The sequence below is a fragment of the Carassius gibelio genome, chromosome A3, assembly GCF_023724105.1.
Source record: "Carassius gibelio isolate Cgi1373 ecotype wild population from Czech Republic chromosome A3, carGib1.2-hapl.c, whole genome shotgun sequence".
Lineage (NCBI taxonomy): Eukaryota > Metazoa > Chordata > Actinopteri > Cypriniformes > Cyprinidae > Carassius > Carassius gibelio.
The window spans coordinates 18391568-18415901 of record NC_068373.1 but is presented as its reverse complement, the minus strand read 5'-3'; the positions used below and the strand labels follow the sequence as shown (position 1 = coordinate 18415901).

Genomic DNA, 24334 nt, shown 5'->3' with positions numbered 1-24334 from the left:
CTTTTTGACTATTGTTGGAAAAGGGGATGGGTTGGATGAAAGAGTTGTCAACTGTACTTATGGGAAATTTCCTTCGATTAATTCCGAAATGTCTGCGTCTAAGAATAGCCTGTGGGTCCTCGCCCTGCGTGCCCTCGCAAAGCGGAGCCGTTCCCGAGAGACGCGCGTTTGAATGCGCAGCTGTCTCCCAGCGCGCACATCCCGACCACTGGCACAAACAGACATAACCTGGCAACGCGCTGTCAGTTTGTTACGTTCGTTATCTCTAAAACTGCACAACCCCTCTGTGTCGTATGAACAAGCCGACAGGATTTCCATGCGGTAAACGCAAGTGAGAACTGAGACTGAGACTGAGAACACATTCAGTAGGGACTGAAGGTAGCCTACACTGGAGTCAGAAGAATAATTAATCAGTGGGGTGCGTGCGCCTTGCGTCATGCGCAGCAAGAAGAACTGGCCAAAGCGCTGAATTGATCAGCGGCTCATTATAGCTTAGCGTGCCAGCTGATCGAGCTAACTGTTTCGTTCAGCTTGTGTTTCACAAACTGATATCCTGCGAGCCCCCACCCCACATTCGTCCTCAGCTGCCTCCTCCCCCTCTTTTTTTCCTCAGGGGCGCTTGACGGAGAGTAACGAGGCTAACAGACAGCTCAACATTGGCAGAATTAAGGAATAGAGGGATCTGAGTGTTCTCACGAACGGATTGCCCTTACATTCGGTGAAGATGAACAGATCCAGGGCGGCCCAGAGCCCAATGCAGGGGAACAGAAGCGGCGATGGGAACACAGAGATGTCGCCGCTGTCCCCTCGCGATTGATGCTTCTACTTTCTGTCACTGTGTGTTCCTTCATAGGATTTTATCACGGTTGGATTGGTTCTTTTGCACTGTAATGCCGGTGATGGGTCTTGCGAAAAGGATGACACCTTACCAGTGAGCCACACACACACACACAAAAAAAAAAAAATCAATCTATACTTGTGATGATCTGTTTTTGCATCCGAATAATTAGGCTACCTGTGTCGTAAAGAAGAGGAAAACAGAATGTACATCGGTTATCGCACATTACTGTAGCTGAGATGCAAAGACATGCGAGGAAACGTGATCGCGAAGTGACCGAAGGCAGATTATAGCTACACCGTGCCAAAATATTGCGGATGTTGCGAAATAAATAAATAATCACAACATTATCATATTTCCCCTTTTAAATAGACACGGTTGCTGTAATCATCACAACGTACAGTTAAAACTGAACTCAAACGATTATTTTAAATGTTTTCATTCTGGTTCACTTGGTTATCACACCTAGATCGTATAAATGATTGGAGCTATGATAACTGCAATCTGAATTTTAAAGGAAAAGCACTGGAGTGAAAACAGTTCTGGGAAATATGAGGATGGAGCCACAGAAAACGAGAGATTTACCCAAGAATTACATGGCCGTGGAAATATGTTGATTTTGGACATAAAACGAGATGACGATGGACCATTTTGTGTGTTTGAAGTGGACAACGAACCTGTGAACTATAAAATATAAGGCACGATTTTATTTATTTATTTATTTCAAATTTTGTTTTTTTGTTTGTTTTATTCTTTGTTTGTTTAAAATCTTACCATCGTCTCCTGGAGCGCAACGGCACATATTAAAGCCATGAAGACAAATGTGTAGCCTACTCCAGTTATACACGTATTAAGTTCTGAAGCAGATGGGATGTAATGTGGTGTGGTCGCGCTGAATATTCGTCCCCTTTTTTCCTGCTTGCTGAAGACTGCCATTTGGTGTCTATAGAATGGCTCGGTTCGAAAACGAGGTGCCGTCCAGGTATGGCGGAGGCCCGGGACACGCTCAAGGGGGCCCCGGCCGCGGCGGCAGCAGACAGGGGGGCCCGCCGGGTCAGAGAATGTACAAGCAGTCAATGGCCCAGCGAGCCAGAACTATGGCCCTCTACAACCCCATACCAGTGCGGCAAAACTGCTTCACTGTCAACCGATCTCTGTTCATCTTCAGTGAGGACAACTTTGTGAGAAAATACGCCAAAAAGATCACCGAATGGCCATATCCTTTTACCCCCCCTCAGTGAGTACCCTGAGGCCTCCAGATGCAGGTATAGTGCATTTAAGTGTGGCAATATGTAAGGTCACCTGAAAATGTCTTAAAACACGAATCAGGTTACTGCTGGCCTAATGAAAGCTTTGAAGAAAATCGCGAGCAAGCTGGTGATTCGATGGCAGACGTTTCATTAGAATATTTTCAGGCGTTCATTTGTCAAGTTATTTCGGTGGCAAAATGAATCGAGTCTATTTCTGGTGTGTGCTCGGTGTGTTACGTACGGGCGTGAGGTGAGCGGTGCTGTGTGACGATAACGGGCGGCGCTGTGGCTCGCGGAGGCTTGCTGATGTCAGCATGGGCCGTCTCTCAGCTCGGTCTCATTCGAGAGAAAGCGATGGTGAAAAGGGGAGGTGAGGGGAGGTGGAAAGCCACCATTTCCCATATTCTAAGAGCTGCCTGAGAATACAAGATACATGTATGCACTTGCATCTTTCATAGTGCACCTATTGAGTGTTTGAAGACAAAAGAGATATGTGAATAGAGAGAATTGGAAAATGTTAAATCACTATCACAAGGCCGCAGGTAATCACATCAGTGCTGATGTTAAATACAGCACTACGTGACCATGATATTGTTTTTGCATTTCTGACAAAATTTGGCTAGTTACCTCATATGGCAACAAAATGTTCAGAAAATAAAGCAGCACACAGACCGAAAGCTGTTCTGGAATGGTGTATTTGAGTGGAGAAGAGCGACATAGAGTTGGCTACTTCTAAAATCGCATAGAATAAAACCGTTAGAATATAGATTGCATTCTATGAAGAATTAACTTATTGAGTGTTAAATAACTAATAATAACATTTTATAAGTGTGCAACCATTGAGCAGATACATTGAATCATGTATGTATTTTTGACTTGGCATGTCCTGAAAAGACCATGTTTCACCTTTAATGGTTTACTGAAGCTTAGTGTTTTATATAAACAAATCTTCAGCTGCAGAAAAAAAGGCAGACTCCAGAAGTTCACTCTCGGCCTTTTCTTATAGACCTCTAAGCATTTAAAATCATTAAATGTGCACAGAATCGCACCCACACACACTTCTCTTTTGACACTGTATTTTGATCTGCCAGAGCTTTCAGTGGCCTGAAAGCCTCTCTTTCCATTAGCCTCATTCTTCTGATTTATCTCATGTAAACATCTAATGAGGCCTTGTGATTATGAATTGCAGAAGTACGAAAGAATGTGTCACATGTGGATTAGATGAAATGTTAAACTCAGTTTATGGTTGCCAAACATTGAATCCTTTCTTTCACCTTCTTTACTGAGATAATGAAAGTTTAAAAAGACCTTTGCGATTCCTACATTGTCTGAGCCTCTCTACTCTTATGGGCCGTCTGTCTCTCTGCACTGTAAATGGAATGTAACCTTATACCTGTGTTTTCTATTTTAGTTTCATTGACGACTGTGAAACTGTAGCCCATATGGAGTGCAAAAAGCTATGCACATCTGTCCAAAGAGACCCTAAATATGTGCTCAGTTCTCGCTCAAAAAATTTTAAAGTCAAGAAATGTAAATTTAGTCATGAAACCTGTTTGTTCCTTTGGTCTCCTTGAGGTAAGAGAGGCACATGAATGTTTTCAACCACAAATAAGGCGATTGAAAGTTTTGAACTCAACCATCAAGTCTAGTTTTCCACCCAAGAATGACAGATAGAAAATAATGAGAAATGAATAATATAAAATGCACTGTGCTATAAACAGATGAGTTGGAGGAGAAGGCAGAAAGAGTGGTAGAGTGGACACCAGAGGGAGACAGACTGAAAAAAAAAACGTTGTCGTGAGTCGTGAGCCCTTGCAGTTTTCTTCCATGTGTAGAGACAAGTCTGCGGAATTTGAATTATTCATTCTCCTTTTTCTTTCCCTTTCTCTCTCAGTTCCTCCTCCTCTACTGTTTTCTTAAAACTGGCATGCATTTCTTTCAGTGATGATCATTGCCAGCACTAGAATCAAGCTAGTTTTGTGTATTAGCAGGTACTGACATATCCAGGTCTAGTGTTTCAGTGTTTCAAAGAGTTCTGGTACAGTCTGGTATGTACACACTAAATGACATGTTTTCTGACATATCAAACCTATATTTTCTTTATCACATGTATGTCTCTTGCTCTCCCCTGTTTCGAGGTTCCTGTCAGGCTAAAAATAACAGTGGTGGACTGAAAGAGCGCTTGTCAATGGCATGTTCTCTTTTCCTCCCGCTCTTCTGCCTCCTTGGAGACAGTCCTCTGTTGTAAGCATACAGATGGGCCACAGACACAAATGTAACGTGGTTATGCATTATGTGTACAGGCTGGATTGTAGTATTGATACTTCTTGGCAGTTCATGTTTACTCAACACTTTTTAATAACATCTGATGTGTTTTCGTAGTTGTATATTTGCACTGATGTATTTGACACATCCATGTCCATGTCCGTGTCTAAACTATTTAGGATGGAGGCATACAGATGCACACACCTTAATGCAAACATATCACAAGGCTACACTAAGCATACGGTTTTCAGTTAAACATTGGTTGATTGATTTTTGGCTAAAAAATGGACACTTCAGCTCTTCTTCTCCCCTGGTTCACAGCATCACAACAACATGTTCCTCTTTGTCTCAACAGTGGGTATGATGGGATATGACTGGATGATAGGATTGTCTTGTCATTTTAGATCCCTTCTTTCAGTGGGCATCAGGGAGTTAAATGTGTCATTCTAGATTCATTCACACAACTGTCACTGTCTCTGCCTCTGCCACTCACTCCCTCTCTCACCCTCTCTTTCTGTCTCAGTTTATAGACGTGATTGTAAAAGATATATATTTATATATAAATGTGTGTGTGTGTGTGTGTGTGTATTTAGGTTGTGTTGGACCATTGTTGCATTAATCTGCCCACATTTTGGTTTAGAATTTTCACATAAAGGTGGAAATGTGTATTCAGAAGGTGTGCAACAACATTTCTGAAAATTAAAGTGGCATTTAAGTCATGTTTTAACATTGCCTCACAGTCCTGAAAATTGGAGCTGGGGGCTCTTTGATCGCCCCCTGGTGGATGGCTGCAGCACAGCTCCTAAACCCCACCCTCTCCATGTAAACAAATGGGACTTGAGTCAAAAAAAAAAGAAAGACATTACACTTCCAATACAATTTTCTGAAATATGGTCATGGTCATTTAAGGTAGTTGTTATCAAGCTGTTGTTCAATTGTTTGTATTTGAGATAAGTTTGATTTTAGCTAGCAACTTGATGCTATAAAAACAAGGTGTGTCGTTTATGGTTGATTGGGTCTGCGGGAGTTTGGGCGAGAGTTTGATACCGCGCCTCCACCTCATGACACTACTGCGCAGACTCTGGCTCCAAATGACGTGATTTATCAAGATAGCAGCGGCCATACTGAGATGCTTTGGCTTCACTTTTCTATAGTGGAAGGAAGTGGAGATGCGTCGTCCATCTTTTTTTACAGTCTATGGCATTGGTCTCAAACTCAATTCCTAGAGGTGTATTGTCAGTTGTTTAATTGGCATTGCTTGCATCTTAGGCATTGCACTTCATAGCTGCACATGTATTTCCTCTTTCTCTATGGTTCTGTATCTTGTGTTCTAGCATTGAATTATTAATTTCTGTGGCTAGGTGGTATGCGTGTGTGATGCTGACTTGGGCAGAATCTATTTTGGGTGCAGGGTAAGGAAAAAAGATGTGGTGGCTTGAATTTTCCTGCTGGTACTCATGTCACGTACTGCTACTGCTAATGTTATTGCCGCTGATTCACATCTTTACCTACTACCTGTTCTCTACCAGATACACACGCAAACACATATGACTGATATCACCACTGTCTACAATGCTGCTGTTTTACTACGTCTAGCACATAGACATCCTTACTGGCCCAACAGTTTTTGAACATTAGTGTATGTATTTTATGTAATTATTGCAGAATTCTGTCTGCTACAGGAATTAAGAAGAATGTTCCGCCTAGAACTTCCTGTAAGGTTAATTAGCCTACTGCACTTTTCATTTATGCTGCTTAAACGCACACAAACGGTATCTATGTTAATCCTGTCCTAGACTGATTTCTGAGCTCTAAGGATATATAAAGGGTAAAAATGCGATTAGAGTGAATGGAAAGCGATGGAAAGAGTGTTAGCGTTTGTAACTACAAACCTATCTTTTATAGCTGCATTAAGAGAGGGGAAAACCACCGCTGTTTCTAGTTAATAAATTATTCAGGCTGTAGCGCCAGAATGCAAGAGATAGAATTAGAAAAGCAAACAGCCTGGGACTTTATAGCCAGATGAGGAAATCAATACGTATTTACATTTCACTGGCTGGGCTTCTCGGGTCACTCTGTAGAGCACTTCGCCATCTACTACTGCTAATTACCACACCAGTGATTCTCTCTCTCTCTCACACACACACACACACACACACACACACGCACACAGACATATTCACTGACTGAATGACATGCCCATTGAATCATGTACTGTATTAGTGGATTAGCGTCTTGTATAACTAAGTCTGATTGCTTCAACTCAATCTGCTTCTGTGTGTCTTAAGGTCTGATGTCTTGTCAGACATTTTGATACCGCTACTTGTATAGGATTTCATAGATTGCAACTCTTCAATAAAATCAAGTTATAGTGAGGAATTGTTGATGAGGCAAATCTGACTTACTGTAAATGTTCTGCACTGTTCTGAGTGCAAGGGAACATCTCTGGAATTCTGAAAATCTTGGTTGTCAGCATTATTTTCCATATCATATTCACTCTATCTATTTTTTTTAAATGCATGTTATTGATGTTCTTGAGAAAAAATAATTGACCTTGTGATTTTTTTTTTTATCAATATGTCTTAACTCGAGATGCAGTGAAATGACAGACTTCTCTCTGGTGACGTATGCTGGACTTCTCCAATCACTTAGTCTGCTTAAAGGGTTAGTTCACCAAAAAAGTATGAAATAATTATTATAAAATTATGCCAATTATGACTCACCCTCATGTCGTTCCAAACCTGTGAGACCTCTACTTATCTTCGGAACACAGTTTAAGATATTTTAGATTTAATCCGAGAGATTAAATGAATTAAATAATGTAGCCATTTTGTACTGGCCTTTTACTGTAAATGAATGTAAGAAATGGCATCCCTTTCTTTAGGATTGTTAAAGGGGGGGGTGAAATGCTCGTTTTCACTCAATATCCTGTTAATCTTGAGTACCTATAGAGTAGTACTGCACCCTTCATAACTCCAAAAAGTCTTTATTTTTTATTATATTTATAAGAGAAAGATAGTCTATACCGATTTTTCCCGGAAAAACACGAGTGCCTGGAGGCGTGACGTGTGGGCGGAGCTAAAGAATCACAAGCGCCAGTAGGCTTTTGCGTTGAGAGCGTTTGGAAGCTGTTACACAGATCCAGAGGCTGAAATTTAACAAGAGCAGCATCAGCAAAGACGTCTCTATGTGGTATGTACTGAAACTGTATATATTTGCTTAGCGGTTTTGGAAAATGACTAAGTTCCACTTTATGTCGTCTTTTTATTTTATTTTTATTTTTACGCTGTACATGTGGAAAGTGCAGTTTGATGACAACATCGCATGTTGTTTACTTGATGTGCTTACGCGCCGATAGCTAAGTTAACAACACAGAGATATTTTAAGCAGTTTTACTCACCGCCTGCGGTTCCAACACACGATCGTGGCCCTTTTTCGTTGGGACTGCATTATGCTTAAGAAATAGACGATGTTCAAATCCGTCGTCAAACTGGGCCTTGTTTGTAAAACAAGCATCTTCGAAATGCAGGGAACAAACAAAAACACTTGCACAACTCCGTTGATGCTCTATTAAACTCCATCCACTGGTCCCTTAATGCTGTTTCTCTTTTGGTAATCTGTGCAGGGTTGTCTGCCCTGGCAACCAAAAACACTCTTCTTTTGTGACTTTTCGCAACGCTCTCGCTCTGATCAGTGAATCGCTCTGATGATCAGTGAAATGTCTGTGCTCAGCCTCGCTATATGGGAGCGCGCGCTCTTCCGGCAGAAGTGCCTTAGGACCCATATAAGGAAATTCCGCTCCATCTAACGTCACACAGACCCATACTCGAAAAAAACTTTCAGAAACTTGTGACAAAGAGGTTTTTTTGGAACAAAAATACTCCTTCAAACGTACAACTTAATTTTTGAAACTTTGTCCAGGTTTAGCATGGGAATCCAACTCTTTAACAGTGTAAAAAACTCAGTATGCATGAAATAGCATATCACCCCCCCTTTAAAGAAATGGGCAGACAAACGTCAGTAAATGAAATAATTCTTTCTGCTATTAATCATTTTAGATTTTTGTGTAATAATAATAATAATTATATATATATATAAAAAAAAATAAAATAAATAAAGGCATGACTTAGTCCTCTCTATTGGCTCTTGACTTAATTTGAATGTGAGGTTGCAGTCAATTGTAAGAATGGTGTGGAGTTTAATAGAAACTAAACGATTGGAGGTTGGCATGTCATGTGTCACCAGAGAGAAGTCTGTCATTTCAGTGGAAGATACAGCTTAATCAAAAATTATAAGGTCAAAATGAAATTAAATAAATAAATAAATAACACATGCAGTTGAAAAAATTATGAATAGGACATTTGAATTTCATGCTGACTTAAACTTCTGCAACTTCAGTTTACTAACACTTTTCAAACTGTTCAAAGATCAAAATCTGTCTCTCTTGTTTAATACCTCCCTGTGTGTGTCCTCCACCTTCATCTGCATCTTTCTGTCTTTTGGTCCCATTGCTGATTATATTATTTTCCTTCACTCAGTCTTCTTGTCTCAACTTGTCTCTCCATCTCTCTCCATCTATCTCTCTGAGGAGTGGTGTGTCAGGCGGCCGTGCTGACGGTGCAGACTGCACTTGGCTGAATGAAGATGGGCTGATGAGGGAGATGATGAATGTACAGGTTCAGTGGGAGAAGTAGAGCGAGGGAACAGCAGACTGAGGAGACAGGGCAGAGGGATGAAGGGATGGAGAATGAGAGATTGACGTGATGCATTGGATGCTGGAAGTGACATATTCATAGGGAAAAGATGAGGGCAGGACATTTGAATTATTTTTTCTTAATGTTTTTGAAAGTGTCATATTTTCACCAAGGCTGCAATTATTTGTTCAATACATTAATAATTTGTCAAATATCATTACAATCAAAGTGTTCTATATTTTAATATATTTTAAAATGTAATTTATTCCTGTGTGATGGCAAAACTGAATTTTCTTAGTCTTTAGTCACATGATCCTTCAGTATTTGGTGCTCAAGAAACATTTATTTTATTATTGTCAACATTAAAAACCGCTGAAGTGCTTAAAATGTTTATATATTGTAAAAAAAAAAATTCAGAATGATAAATAGAAAGTACGAAAGACCACCATTTATTTCAATTACCTTGGATTCATTTTTTTTGTAAATAATCTCTGCACATTGTGTTCTTGAATTGTTTTTTTTTTTCCACAAAGGATACATTTGCTTTTGCTGTAGAATTTGTTGAAAACGAGGTATCTTTGGAGGCGTCAGAATAACCTACCATGTTAAGACTCCTGCATTATGAGAGTTTTCATCATGACCTCCTGTACCAGCTGTCACCTCACTCCTGACAGGAATGACCTCTCAGAGCATCCACAAGCCACTGATGCTGTTTCAAACACATGAACACAGGCAATGTTTCTCCCTTCCTTTGTCTCTCGCTTTCTTTTATCTCAATGGCATTGCTATATATAGTGTTGTGCAGAGGGAGGAAGGTAGATTCATAATTAAAGTTTTCTGGCAGAGCACTTCAAAGCATTGTCTCATATTTATCATCCTGTCTTCAAATGGGCACCTTTTTGACAATTGAAGTTGAGCTTTATTTTCATCCCGCTACATGTGTGGACATACAGTGGAATGAAATGGCATGCCTCATAGGACCACAGTGCTGCATAAACATACTAAAATGAAGTAAAACAGTATAAACATATACAACTAACCTACTGACAGATTTTGCTTTTAAATATACTAAATATACATGTTTACCTATACATAGAGTGAAAAAGAAAAATATTTAGATATACAAATGTCTCACATGATACTGTACATGTTCAAAGAGAAATATCGTAAGTCAAGCAGCTGGCTGGGGAACAGTGCAAGATGATTTGTAGTGCATGAGCATGTAAACACATATTACTTAGTCTTTTGTTGGATTATGTATACACACCAGTGTGTGTGAAAAATGTCTAGTATGCATAGAGGATATATGATAATATGGTGTCATCAGCAAACTGGATGATGTGGTTGGAGTGGAACTTGGAAGTGCAGTCATGGGTCAGTAGTGTGAAGAGCAGCGGGCAGAGCACACAGCCTTGTGGAGCACCTGTGCTCAGTGTAGTAGTGCTCGAGGTTTTGTGGCCGACACAGACTGACTGAGGTCTTCCCGTTAGAAAGTCCAGCATCCAATTACAGAGGGAATTGTTAAGGCCCAGCAGGTTTAGTTTATTAATGACTTGTTGTTTTTTTCTAGGTGGGTAAGAGCCAGGTGGATGGTGGAGGAAATTTCATTGTCTGTAGAGCAGTTTGGACGGTATGCAAACTGGAGTGGATCGAGTGTGTTGTGGAGGCTTGATGTTGTGCATGACTAACCTCTCAAAGCATTTCATCATGATTGGAGTCAGTGCTATGGGATGGTAGTCATTTAAACGACACAGGTGATTTTTTTTTTTTTTTTTTTGTATGAATGTTATGGATTTGAGATGTGGGGACGACTGCCTGTCTCAGCGAGGTGTCGAAGATATCTGTTAGGACATCTGTCAGATGTGCAGCACAGTCTCCCAGTACATAGCCAGGTATGTCGACAGGACTCGCAGCCTTGCATAGGTTAATCCTAGATTGGGTCTTCCTTATGTCGGCTGGAGACAGACAGAATGCCTTGTCTTTGGGAGGTATGGGCAGTTATTGAGCAGGTGTGTCATTCTGAATTTCAAACCGTGAATAAAAGTGGTTGAGTGCATCCGGGAGGGATGTGTCAACAATGCAAGAGAGTGAGAGCGGGACGGGTCTTCAAAGCACCAAAACACATGTATCGGCAAAACATCACACTCTGCGGCCATATCACACACACAGGCCTCTAGAGCAGGAACAGGATGTCCATTCATCCACCCTTCTAGAGACAGAGGAAGAGTGCGCCACTTTTGCTTTCATTATCCTAGTGGGCATGAGAACGCACACCCTCATGCACACAAACAGTAGTATTTAAATTAGACACTAGAATGATCACACATGACAACACTGATATTATTACGGATGCATGTGGAAGAACATGCACACACACTCGGAACATAGGCTAGGCAGGCTAGTTAAAAGGCACTGAGGGTGTTAATGTGTTGTAATGCTGGATGGACTGCTGGGTCTTGGAGCTGGAGTCTTTACTCTACAGAGCCTTTGAAAGCTGGCCTGATCTCTCCTTCTCTATCTGCCTTGACAGATATTTCAGCTTATGCCACACTTTAATGAATCATTTTCCCTTTTTTATCCGTAACGCCTCATGCTGTTTTACACACTACAGCCTGTTCACTTTGATGGTGATTTTTGTCTCTGGAGGTCAACATGCCACTGTGGTTTGGGTTGAGTAATTCAGAACTGAATTAAGAATACCTTTAAAATTCTTGGTAAGTGGCAAAATTAAGTTGCCTACCTTATGTTAAAGCCTTTGCATTGAGAGCAAGTCTATAATGCCTTAAAGTCATCATATCAACTTATATTGTTAACTTAAACTAAAATCATAGCAGAATTTTAATTTCTTAAAATAAAATAAGTGAATTAAGTCTTAAGTGAAAAGTATATAATTTAAATAAATAAAAAACTGACCAAGGCAATTTTCACATTTTTGTTTAGTTTAAATTACTCAAATAAGTAAAAATAAAATGGACATAAAAATAACAAACTACACAGATGTAAAAAAAAAAAAAATGAATAAAACTGACAAAAACACGTAACCAAATTACTCAAATTTTAAATCTAACAATTTTAAATATTATACAAAAAACTATAATAGTATAGTCATAGTATAGTAATAATAATAACATTTCACTTGCAGGCATGAAATGAAAGTACACTCTGTTTACTCTTTAAATGCATGTTATTTATGTTAATATGAATGATTCATCTGTGCATTTTATTTTACCAATTTTTATTCCAAATATCGTAACATAAAAATAAACTATGTGTTGCTCCCTATTTTATGTAGCAGTTTAAAAAAAAAATACCATCTATATAGCTCTCTAGGTTTTCTAACAGAGCTTGTGTGTGTGTGTGTGTGTGTGTGTGTGTGTGTGTGTGTGTAACAATCCTGATAGCCAAATCCTACCCACCCTGAAGTTCTTGTGTATAGTGAGCCAAAGAGGCATGCCACTTTGAATCACACAGAAGACTCTGACCTCCTAAGCTTGTCCTGTCTCTCAACACACATGCATGCATACACAAATTGGCCTGCAGTAAATATAAGTGGCGAGTGATGAGGTCATTTAAAGCATAAAGAATATGCCTGACTCATACTCATCCACGGCATGGACAGTATTACTTCAGCATGAATACCAGCTTATTCGCCAGAGGCTCAACCAGCCGTAAGGAGAAGATGCTTGATGTTGTTTGGTCCATTCAGGGTGAGCATGATGCTTCGCTAGCTTTGTGAAGCATTTTCTCAGTGAGGTTGATCTTGATTCTCAATTGACCTCTGTAAAGAAAACTGATACATTTGACTTTGACCTGCATTTAGTGTAAGGGACTTAATGTGATTTTGCAAAGTGATCTGGTTAAAGAGATTGTTTGAATATCTGTCCTCACAGTATCAGATGTTTTGATTCTTCAATACAGCCAGTGCAGGTGCTCCTAAGTTGACATATCCCTTAAAGAGTCTGACATTTGTTTTACAGGGAAAAAAAAGGGATTAAACCTTATGAATAAGATCGCAATTTTTTTTTACTACTGCTTTTCAATTCCACAATTCAGAATAGTACTTGAATTTATAAATAGGATCTATTTATTATTTAATATTATATATTTTTTTAAATATGAAGTTATATTTATTATTCATTATTATGTTTATATTGTTTATATTTTATTAATGTTGTTTTCTGGAATGTCAGCCATCTGTAATTGACAGTCATGTTGTTTTAAACGTTTTCCTTGACCTGTGATTCTCACTCCATTTGAGTACATGATCCTGGCTACCATCATCGCTAACTGCATCGTCCTGGCCCTGGAACAGCACCTTCCAGACGGGGACAAGACACCGATGTCAGAGCGCTTGGTGAGTTCTGGTTGTGTTGATCAGTGTTTCTTTGTTTCCGTATATTGTACCTAATTGGTCTCTGATCTATCAATCTTTTTTTGTTTTTTTTGTTGTTGCAGAAATCCAGTGGTTAATTCATGTTTACACACTCTTATTTCTCTTTGTCCGTCTCTTTGTGTTCCTCTCTCACAGGAAGACACAGAACCCTACTTCATCGGCATTTTCTGTTTCGAGTCAGGCATTAAGATCTTGGCTTTGGGCTTTGCCTTCCATAAGGGCTCATACCTACGCAATGGCTGGAATGTCATGGACTTTGTAGTGGTGCTTACTGGGTAAGTCAGAACAAACATATCTGCTAGCTTGAATCATTCACTCAGAATAAATTGCGCCTACTGAGACAGTTAATTATGTGCATACGTCGTCTGCATTGTTTTAGCACCTGATTCACTAAAGGATTTAGCAAATCAGGTTTTGAAATTCTCCATACCAATTTTCATAGCCCATGACATTGTTTCAAAGCAGTCCAAACTGAGTTGGTACTTGGCTCTTCTGGTATGGCAAGCACTGTTATGCTGTGAAATACTTATATTTTTCCTGTCCCTGTCACCTGCTTTTCACGTGCAGTAAAAGCATTAATTGCACCATGATAGCATCTATAATGAGCCTAATTCGCATAGAAAGAAGGTGTGTTTATGCTGAAAGTAATGATAATGAGTTCATTTAAATACACCTGATTTAGTGCTAAACCAGCTCAAATAACGCCTGGTTAAACTGGATTACAGGTGGCTAGTAAAGAAGACGCAGGTGCAAAACTGTTTAGCGAAGTTACCCCACAAGCTTCATAATATCGCTCTGTTGGTGCTTTAAACATGCTCATAATATGGAAAATTGCCTGCTGTGATATTCTGTTTTAAAATGGGTGAATGTTTTTCCATTTTTTACTTTTTATATGAATTCTTCATGTGTTTGTGTAGACCACGTATCGTATGTATGTCAGCTGTAACTGCACGGCAAGTGATGTTGTGTTCTCCTGACCTAATGAGCTCATGGTGAGCCCAGATCAGAGCAGCACTGCGGATACAAGCAGTGAGGACACGCTACAAATGTCACCAGAGAGAGAGAGAGCAAGACAGAAAAAAGAGAAACAGACAGGGAGATAGGATGTAGACAATCACTATTGTTTGCAAAGAAAGAGGGAGGAGCATAAGAAAATCTGATGTTTAGACACACTGTACCTAGATTGTTGTCCTCTTACTCCAATATCTTGTCTGGAAGAAGTATCTTGACTGTTTCCAGCTGTTGTAAAGAGTTTAGGTTTAAACACAATAGTTAGTCTGTTTTTGTTTTATGTAAATAAGCTCTATTCACATCAAGATTTTATGAATCAATCCACCTATATTTAATTCTTCAGTTAATTCTTTTAATGGTAATATACAGTTGAATTAAGGCTGCATCTGTATCCTTAAAGGGGGGGTGAAATGCTCGTTTTCACTCAATATCCTGTTAATCTTGAGTACCTATAGAGTAGTACTGCATCCTTCATAACTCCAAAAAGTCTTTAGTTTTATTATATTCATAAGAGAAAGATAGTCTGTACCGATTTTTCACAGAAAAACACGAGCGCCTAGAGGCGTGACGTGTGGGCGGAGCTAAAGAATCACGAGCGCCAGTAGGCTTTTGCGTTGAGAGCGTCTGGAAGCTGTGACACAGATCCAGAGGCTGAAATTTAACAAGAGCAGCATCAGCAAAGGCTTCTCTATGTGGTATGGACTGAAACTGTATATATTTGTTTAGCGGTTTTGGAAAATGACTAAGTTCCACTTTGTCGTCTTTTTTTTTTTTTTTTTTTAAGCTGTACATGTGGAAAGTGCAGTTTGATAACAACATCGCATGTTGTTTACTTGATGTGCTTACGCGCTGATAGCTAAGTAAACAACACAGAGATATTTGAAGCAGTTTTACTCACCGCCTGCGGTTCCAACACACGATCGTGACCCTTTTTCGTTGGGATTGCATTATCCTTAAGAAATAAACGATGTGCAAATCCGACGTCAAACTGGGCCTTGTTTGTAAAACAAGCATCTTCAAAATGCAGGGGAACAAACACAAACACTTGCACAACTCCGTTGATGCTCTGTAAAAAATAAACTCCATCCACTGGTCCCTTAATGCTGTTTCTCTTTTGGTAATCTGTGCAGGGTTGTCTTGCCCTGGCAACCAAAAACACACTCCTTTTGTGACATTTCGCGACGCTCTCGCTGTGATGAGTGATTGTCTGTGCACAGCTTCTCTCTGCTCTGCTATACGGGAGCGCGCGCTCTTCTGGCAGACGTGCCTCAGGACCCATATAAGGAAATTCCGCTCCATCTAACGTCACACAGAGCCATACTCGAAAAAAACTTTCCGAAACTTGTGACAAACCGGAAGGAGTATTTTTGGAACAGAAATACTCCTTCAAACGTACAACTTAATTTTTGAAACTTTGTCCATGTTTAGCATGGGAATCCAACTCATTAACAGTGTAAAAAACTCAGTATGCATGAAATAGCATTTCACCCCCCCTTTAAAGTTTAATGCTGACTTTTTAATTATTATTTTTTTTTATAATGAAAATTCAGTAATAGGTTTTTATTTTGGTAAAACAAACGATGTGTAATGTTTCTGTGGAAATGTCTTTATTTATTCGCACTCGATTTGGTGTGAACAGACGTTTTTTATGTTGCACTGACTCGTAGATGCTGATGATTAGGCTCAGATTCTATTACTCATTTTAATCAGTTTAGCAAATTAAATGTTGATCTTATGATTTTCTGCTTCTGATGATGATGTACGTTACAGTTTAGAAGTTTGGGTTTTGGCTGCATTTGTCTGACCGATATAGTCAAAACAGCAACATTGTGAACTATTATTGCAATTTTAAATAAGTTTTCTATGTTAATATATTTCCAAATGCAATTTATTCCTGTAATGCCAAAGCTTAATACTATGCTGCCGTTACTTACAGTACAGTGTCACATGATCCTTTAGAAATTTTTCAAAGAACAATTATGCAAAATACATTTTTGTCACATAATACTTAATCTTTACACTTATTTTAATTGATGTAATATATCCTTGATGATAAAAGCATTATAGAAATGTGTATGTGTTGTGTTGAAAAATACAGTGATATTCTATAGTTATCGAAATGTGCCTACAGTAATATGCCTCTTCTCCAGTGTAGCCTTTCCATCCTTCTCTTCACACATCAAATTCACTCATTCATCCTATTTATTTATTAATTTTGAGAACTAGGACTGAACGCATAGGTGATAATAGGTTGGCTCAGACTATTGCCACTTGACTTACGATCCACAAGCTTGACTGATCATCTATAGTAGCTCAGTTAACATAATTGCTAATAAACTGCTGGGTCTCATGTGCTGTTATTGGTAGTTTAATGCATGATGGGTGTTGTGAAAAATGACGTATGTGTGGCAAAAACATGAATCATGTGACGTGGTCGGTCACATCTGCAGTGAACTGATTCTCAGCTCTGACTGGGATGCTGTATATTCCATTTTGCCTGAAGATGGTCGATGTGTTTGTAGGTGTGTTTAGTGAGTTTCCATGCAGTTCGTGGTCACGTCATTCTATGAGCTTGGTGCCTTTCCCAGTACATTTATGTGATTTTAAATGCTTGTTAGAGAAATAAATAGTTTTGTTTCTTCTTAAGGTAGCTCAAGCTTAATGCAAGAACATGTAATTATAAGAAAAGGTAACAGAGTTGATTTTTTGACTTTATATTAACATTCACATTATTATTACATTTACATTGTGCTCAAGGGCATGAAAATAAAAGGTGTTTTGTAGAGAATCTAATGCTGATATTTTTGCTAATGTTTTGTTAGACTAATAAATAGCGTTGTGCAACTCAAAGTAAATTTTAACACGTTAACGACATTCTAACAGGATTGACGGTTTTGTTTTAAATTGACATTATTATAATACAAGGCGTTTCACAGAGAATTTAAGGCCGATATTTTTGAAGACTTTTACTTTTGAATGATCAGATTTTTACTGTACAAGATCATGGTAGCAGTTTTGACATTACGATCGTCCAGTTATGTATATAACATGGAAATATGCACGTTTCATAATTGTTTTAAAAAGATAAATATGATGATAACAGATGCAACCTGAGAACACAGGTCTTCAACTAAAAGCATAAAATATATGAAGAGAGAGTAAAGATAAGATGCTAGTTTATATTGTTTATTAATACTACTGCTATTAGCATTACTGCAAAAATATCTTTCAAAGTTGTAAATAAAACAGATTATTGAAGTATTTCTTTCTTTTCACAAGAAAATACTAATTCCTTTATTTCATAACATGTTTAATTCAATATTTAACTTGCATTTCGGTGTCATTGTTTGTGAAATTTCCTAGCAATTTTTGCTAGAAAATAGTTTCAGTGTATTAATATCTCTAATTTTATCCACAATAAGAACAACACAAACAAATATTATTATTATTATTAATTTTCAATTATCATGAATTATTATGTGCATATTTGCTAATAAAGCAAAGAAAAAATATAACTTAGAAAAAGAAAAAAAAAGTGTTTAGAAAATGTCCGTATTAACACTATACTTTGGTTACAAATGGTGTATTTTTGTAAGGGCACAAGCAGGAGTGTTAGTTGTTATGTGTGTTGTATATACAGTATATGTGTTTATATGTGTACATATAGAACAAGATTCTCCTGTTCGGTCTTTCTGAGTGTGTGTGTGTGTGTGTGTGTGTGTGTAAATGGGTCAGAGGGTGTGTTGGCTGCAGTAGGGAGGTATAGCCGTCTGCCTTCTGCAGCCATTTTCTTTTCTCACTCCATTCTGAGTCTGGATCATGTGCTCAGTGAACGTTTGAAGTGGGTTGAGCAGTTATTATGTTTCACAGATGTATGTGTTTTTATGCCTCAAAATTTATTTACATGAAAAACAAATACATCATAAGCAAGGGTGAAAGAGAAAAGGGAAGCGAGGAAGAGAGACTGAAAAAGAGAGCAAGAGCAGCTGCTGTGGCTGGTGGAATGAACTGCAGTGTGATACTGGGTCTGACTATCCATGTTTGCCAGGGTTTAGTGAAGAGAAAGGAAAAAGAGGAGGAAGAGAAGAGAAAGGGAAAGATGCAACTGGAGAAGCGGTTGGAAACAAGCAGTGGCTTGTGTGTGTGTGTGTGTGTGTGAGAGAGAGAGAGAGAGAGAGAGGAGAAATAGAGCAAGCCAATGAGAGCAGCCTATGCAGGAGCTGCTGCAGTAACCTGTTTTTCACTACTGCAGATGATCAATCATCCAGCAAAGCCTTGAGACACAAGAACTCTTCCTCTCTCCTCACACGCTGATATTCTCTCTCTCTCTTCACAGCTGTTCTCTCTTTGCTGTGGTAGGTAAATGGCGGATGTGTCTTTGAAGATGAAATGATATGTCCCCTCTCAACACCTCAGCCCTGGTCCTTTGATATAATTCACATTGATAACCCTTTTCCTTTTTTTTCTTTTTCTCTTTAATTTCTGATAGAAGATGCTGAGCAAAACATCGTAATTTGATTTAAAACTGCTGCAACATCAAGCACAGAGGGCATAAATACATGATTTACATATACACTGTATGGTTAAATGATTGAATTAGAAAAAAAAAAAAAACGTGTAAAAAGACCTTCATGTCCTTGGTTATATTAGCTAAAATGCAGCTATTGCAAAAAATATGTAATTCTTGACCAAGGTTGCAATTGCATTCAAAAGAAATGTAAATAAATTATATTTATAATCACAAATTACTCCTCTTCTCATTCTATTAATCTCACATTTAGTGTTAACAAATGCTTCTTCAAACCAAATTATGGTATTTATTATGCAGTTTATCACATATATTAAAGGGGCCATTGATGGTACTAACTTATTTTAACATGGAATTTATTAGTGTAAAGTTCCAACCTTAGTCTTCTGTTAATCTATGTGTGTAGCTGTTATTTTCTACATTACGGAAACCAAATGTCCCAAAAGGATAGTAATATCAGTAATTTTTCATTTTTAGGTCCCCATGAGGAAAACGGCTTATAAATAACATTTCTGATTCCTGTATGGCCATATAAAATTGTGTAGAATGTTTTAGTTGATATTACAAAGTGGCTGTTTTCCCCTTTTACGTATAGAGATCATTTATAATGTCGGTTTAATTTTCTAAAAATGATATCTGACTGTGTATTGGACAGTTTGCGGAGCATGTCAATGCTATGTTTATAAATCCATCAAGCTCCTCCTTTTGCCTTGTTAGTGCAGTGATGCGCAGATTCTATCAATGAGAAATGGCTCTTGTTCCCATGGAAACAGTTATGAATGAGAAGTCCCCAGTAACCGTAGAAACTGTCTGAATGAGGAATGGCCGGTTGCTATGGGGATATGGTGTATGGTGAGGAAGTCTGTGGTGAGAGTCATCCTCATCAGCCCTCTAAAAAAAACAAAAAAAACAAAACAAAACACTTGAATGTATTTTTGACTTCACTGCTGGTAAAGTATCTGTAGGGCACTGGAAACTAATCGGTAGTGCTTTGACTTGTAGCAGCACAGATATACATTTACATCCATTGTTACCAAATAATAATAATAAAAAAACCTTCCCTCACTTTCTCTTCCATTTTCTCTTACTTTCAGCCGTACACATTCTGGGCTGCCCCCTGTCAGTGCAGCATGAACACCTGTGAGTCCTCATCTGTTTAGGGTCATTAAAAATTTTAAATCAAGCCATTAGGAAGGGGTGTGCAATATGATGATTTTTGATAATGGATGATTAAAATGTCTCCACAATCTGCTTTTGAAGAAACATCTTAGTATCGTTGTACAGTGCACATTCTATCAGTTGCAGTTCTGGCGCCTCTGTCTCAATATACTGTAACACCTATCCAGTTAACTTGTACTTAGTGCTACATAAAATAAGGGACCAACCAGACCAATCTCACTCATGAGTCAAATGTATTAAACATAGTCACACAAAACATCTGTTATTCAACCTGACACAAATCAACATCAAACAGTTAGAACCAGTGGATAAGAAATACAGTCCATCACATAAAGCACAGTCCTTGGTTTCTCATCAATTAGGACCAGAAGCTTTTCTCAGTCTTTGTTGAATATTAATAGAGAACACAGCACTTAAGTGACAAGATGATCCACAGTAGACCCTTACGAAAGGAAAATATACTTACCTATATTTCTTAAAATATATTGTGATATATTGTAATATATTATTTTCCCTTTTTATTTTCTAATATATTATATATTTGAATACATTTAATAATATATTGATGATACATATATTATATTATATATTGCAAAATATACAAATGATTGCCGCTTTCAATATATTGCAATGTATTGGAAAAAATAAATATATTTAAGAATATATGCCTAATATATTACATGATATTTTCCAATAAACTGCAATATATTTTTGTTTCATAAGGGGAGCTCAATCATCAGAGAGCTTTGTCCATGCTTGAAGTAAAACATTGACTTGCAACAGGCAACACTCAAGTAATAAATGCAAATCAACTCTTAGTTCCAATCTTCTCAGTTGTTTTTGCTCCATATACATTTAGAACACAAACCTTCTGTAAACAAATTTCAAAACAAACACCATAACCATGTGCTAGGAACATAAATTGTTAAACCAAAATAGAAACAAAGACAACTACTTACAGATGAGCTTAGAACTCTAAAGTTCCTCAACCAGGGTATAAAAAAAAAAAAAAAGGAAAAAAAGGCCACGACCACCATAAGGCAAGCCTCTCCTTCCAGAGAGAGAACAAACTTCCTGCTGTTTCTTCTTCTTCTTCTTCTTCTTCTTCTTCTTTTTAATGTTTAACGGCGATTGGCATCCAGCATTATTGGTACATTATACCAGGTGAGTAATAATGGTAAATACACTGGATAAAACTACTGGTATATATATTAGTAACAGGAGAACTGTTACAATACTGTACAATTTGACTTACATTCACATTAAATTTTACTCATGGGACACTACACTTCACAATCACAAAAGTACATTATCTGCATGTGCATTTAAGCCTTGTTGGTTAAACATTTAACTCGCTTTCTGTTCTGACGTAATTTTTCTGAGTTTGTTATACACCTGAAGCAAGCGCACATTAAAACACCTGTCCAAAAGCACCTGATAACTGGACATAAAAAAATGTTTTGCATTTGATTGCTCTAATGGCGTCAAAAACACACAAGATTTACATATAAGCACAGCTGGTTATTTCTAAAACAGTTGCGAGAAAAATTGATCCGAGCCTGTATTTTAGATGCCTTAAAGTGACAGTATACTAATACTAAACATGCTGCCTCTTGTCATTAAAGGGATAGTTCACCCAAAATTTTTTATTTCTGTCAATATTTACTCACTCACATATTGCCCTAAACCTGTATTAATTTCTTTCTTGTACTGAACACAACAGAATATATTTTGAAAAAATCTGGATAATCATGAAGAATGAAGGATAACTATAAGGGTTTGTGTGAAGGTTAGGAACAGGGTTACGAACCAAAAGTATCATTAGCTCATTATAAAACAGTAGAAGTCAATGAAAAGTCCCCACCCTCATAGAAAAACAAGTGCGTGAGTGTGTTAGAGAACGGGAGAGAAAGTGTTGTATAAGTCGTCAGGTACAGCTGACAGTGGTGGCTCTCAGACTGCTGCTCCATAAATAGACGAAGAGAGATGGGAATAAATCAGCCAGTCAGCATCTTCCTCTCACTCTCATCCAGCTCCTCCCCTTTCACTATTCCCTCTTCCTCCTCCAACCCACTTTGGCTCTCTTTCTTCACTTCCTCCCCTGCTCTGTTCATTCTCTCTCTCCCCCTGTCTTTCTCATTTGGCTTTCTGTCTATCCTCAGTAATTTCCATTAATATTAACGGCATAAACCAGTCCTCCTTCAGCCTCTCCTGTGTCCGTATGTTGCTTTTTTCTGTCTTGTTCTGCTTTTAGTTTGTTCTGTTGAACACAAAGATGAAGGCAACAGTTGACACTCATATCAAAGCAGTTTTAGACAGGTTGTAATATGTCAAGGGTCATTTTCCTAGATGCCATGCCCAGTGAAGCTGATCTAGGTTGCCAGCTCTCTCCAGAAGCACGTGGAGTTAAAAACTGATATTTTACTGCTGCGGCTGTGGGTATGAATGTTGATTAAATTTCCTGTGTCGTATGTTTCACTAGCAGCGATGCTGTATCGATTCAGTTGGATTTGCGTCTTTGTTCTTCTCTGCATGTTATCACTGAAGAGAATCAGTTTCCAGTGACTTTCCTGCACAAATAAAGGTCATATGAATACAAAGCAGCGGTATCCACATTTATCTCTATTCTCTGCACATGGACCTCTGACATTCACTCTGCGGGGGGGACGGGCAGTGTGTGCCATCCTCTCTGAACCATTAGTCCCCACTGCTTATTTTCTTTTAGCCCATAGTCTTTTGAGTAGATGTCTGATTAGGGGAAGTGTTAATACTGAATGGTCATTTAGGATTTTCCCTTTATCATTGTTAGAATGGGCATTAGTTTAGTCTGGATGCGAATAGGCTTACATGAGCTTGGGTTAAGCACCTTTGTCTGCCTTTACAAATGCTTTTTTTAATAAAAAAAAAAAAAGCTAAACTGTCACTAAAAGCAAATCCTGTATGAGTGGAAGGGCTGCTGATTACCACAGTTTTCTAGGTTAAACATAAACTGACTTTGTCTTTTCTTGTTTCTCCAGAATCCTGTCCACAGTGGGCACAGACCTTGATCTGAGGACGCTGCGTGCTGTTCGGGTGTTGAGACCCCTCAAACTGGTGTCTGGGATTCCCAGTGAGTAACATTTTGTCATCATTTGCTTATTTATATGTACAGGTGATGGATAAACTAATGTGAACACCCATTATTATAGGGGCTAATATATTTTGTGTAGGCTAGTACAAGCTGTGGGTGAAAGGGTGACTTGTCAGACTTCCAGAAAGGACAAATCTTGGGAGTCTTTATTATCATAACTGTGTACACAAAGCATGGCAAGACTTTATCAGCAAAGAAGAATAGTGGGTGAAAACTGAAAGTGAATAATAGGGACTATTGAACACCAAGAATGGTTTGTGTCCAGACAACACATTACTTCTGAAGGAAAGTGACAACAAACCATTATTTTTCACCTTGAAAACATTGTATCCACAAAAACCATCCACAGAGAACTTCACAAAGCCAACATCAATGAAAGAGTGTAACCGATGAAACTTTAATCACAGGCACCAATATTACAATTTGAAAAAGATAGTGTCATGATCATAAAACCTGGACAGTTTAAGCACCAAGACACACTTCAAAAACTTTAATCAATTAAAAAAAAAACCAAAAAAACAAATGCCTTCACTGGATGCATAACAATATGTTTGATCTCACTGAAGACACATGGCATGTCACAAGACCATTTTGATGTGTTTTAAAATGCACCTGCAAATGTGATATGAGAGATCGGTTAAAGGGAAGGGTTAAATCGTGTTAAATTGAACTCACATGACATGAGTAGAGTTGAATATAGTGCAGAATAAGGATTGCTTTTATGTTACTGCTCCAGTTTATTTTAAGTATGATATCAGTTTACATTATACTCTGTGTGCCCATTATAGCCTCTGCCAAGCTTTTTAATAAAATTTTATGCTGCAAAAAAAAAAAAAAAAAAAAAAAACCTAAAGCCTTTCACAATGTCAGTATGCTTGTTCTCTTTCTTCCAGGCTTGCAGGTTGTGCTTAAATCCATCATGAAGGCCATGATCCCTCTTCTGCAGATCGGTCTGTTGCTCTTCTTTGCCATCCTCATGTTCGCCATCATTGGTCTGGAGTTCTACATGGGCAAATTTCACACCACTTGCTTTGACAAAATCACCG

General features: G+C 38.3%; 1 protein-coding gene across 8 annotated transcripts in view; it reads left to right on the top strand.

The window, feature by feature from the left end:
- The first annotated feature begins 354 nt into the window (after positions 1–354).
- Positions 355–24334, top strand: part of LOC127950577 (voltage-dependent P/Q-type calcium channel subunit alpha-1A) — an 81241-nt gene continuing 57261 nt past the window's right edge. For 3 of the 8 annotated variants that reach the window (XM_052547767.1, XM_052547758.1, XM_052547743.1), the window contains exons 1-6: positions 358–931; positions 1788–2054; positions 13296–13401; positions 13576–13715; positions 23176–23267; positions 24182–24334. In XM_052547767.1, the coding sequence (XP_052403727.1) occupies positions 777–931; positions 1788–2054; positions 13296–13401; positions 13576–13715; positions 23176–23267; positions 24182–24334 (913 nt within the window). In that variant the 5' untranslated portion in view covers positions 358–776. Of the gene's footprint in view, positions 932–1773; positions 2055–13295; positions 13402–13575; positions 13716–23175; positions 23268–24181 lie in introns of those variants that run through there. The other 5 variants (XM_052547750.1, XM_052547727.1, XM_052547720.1 and 2 more) reach the window with 4 other exon arrangements.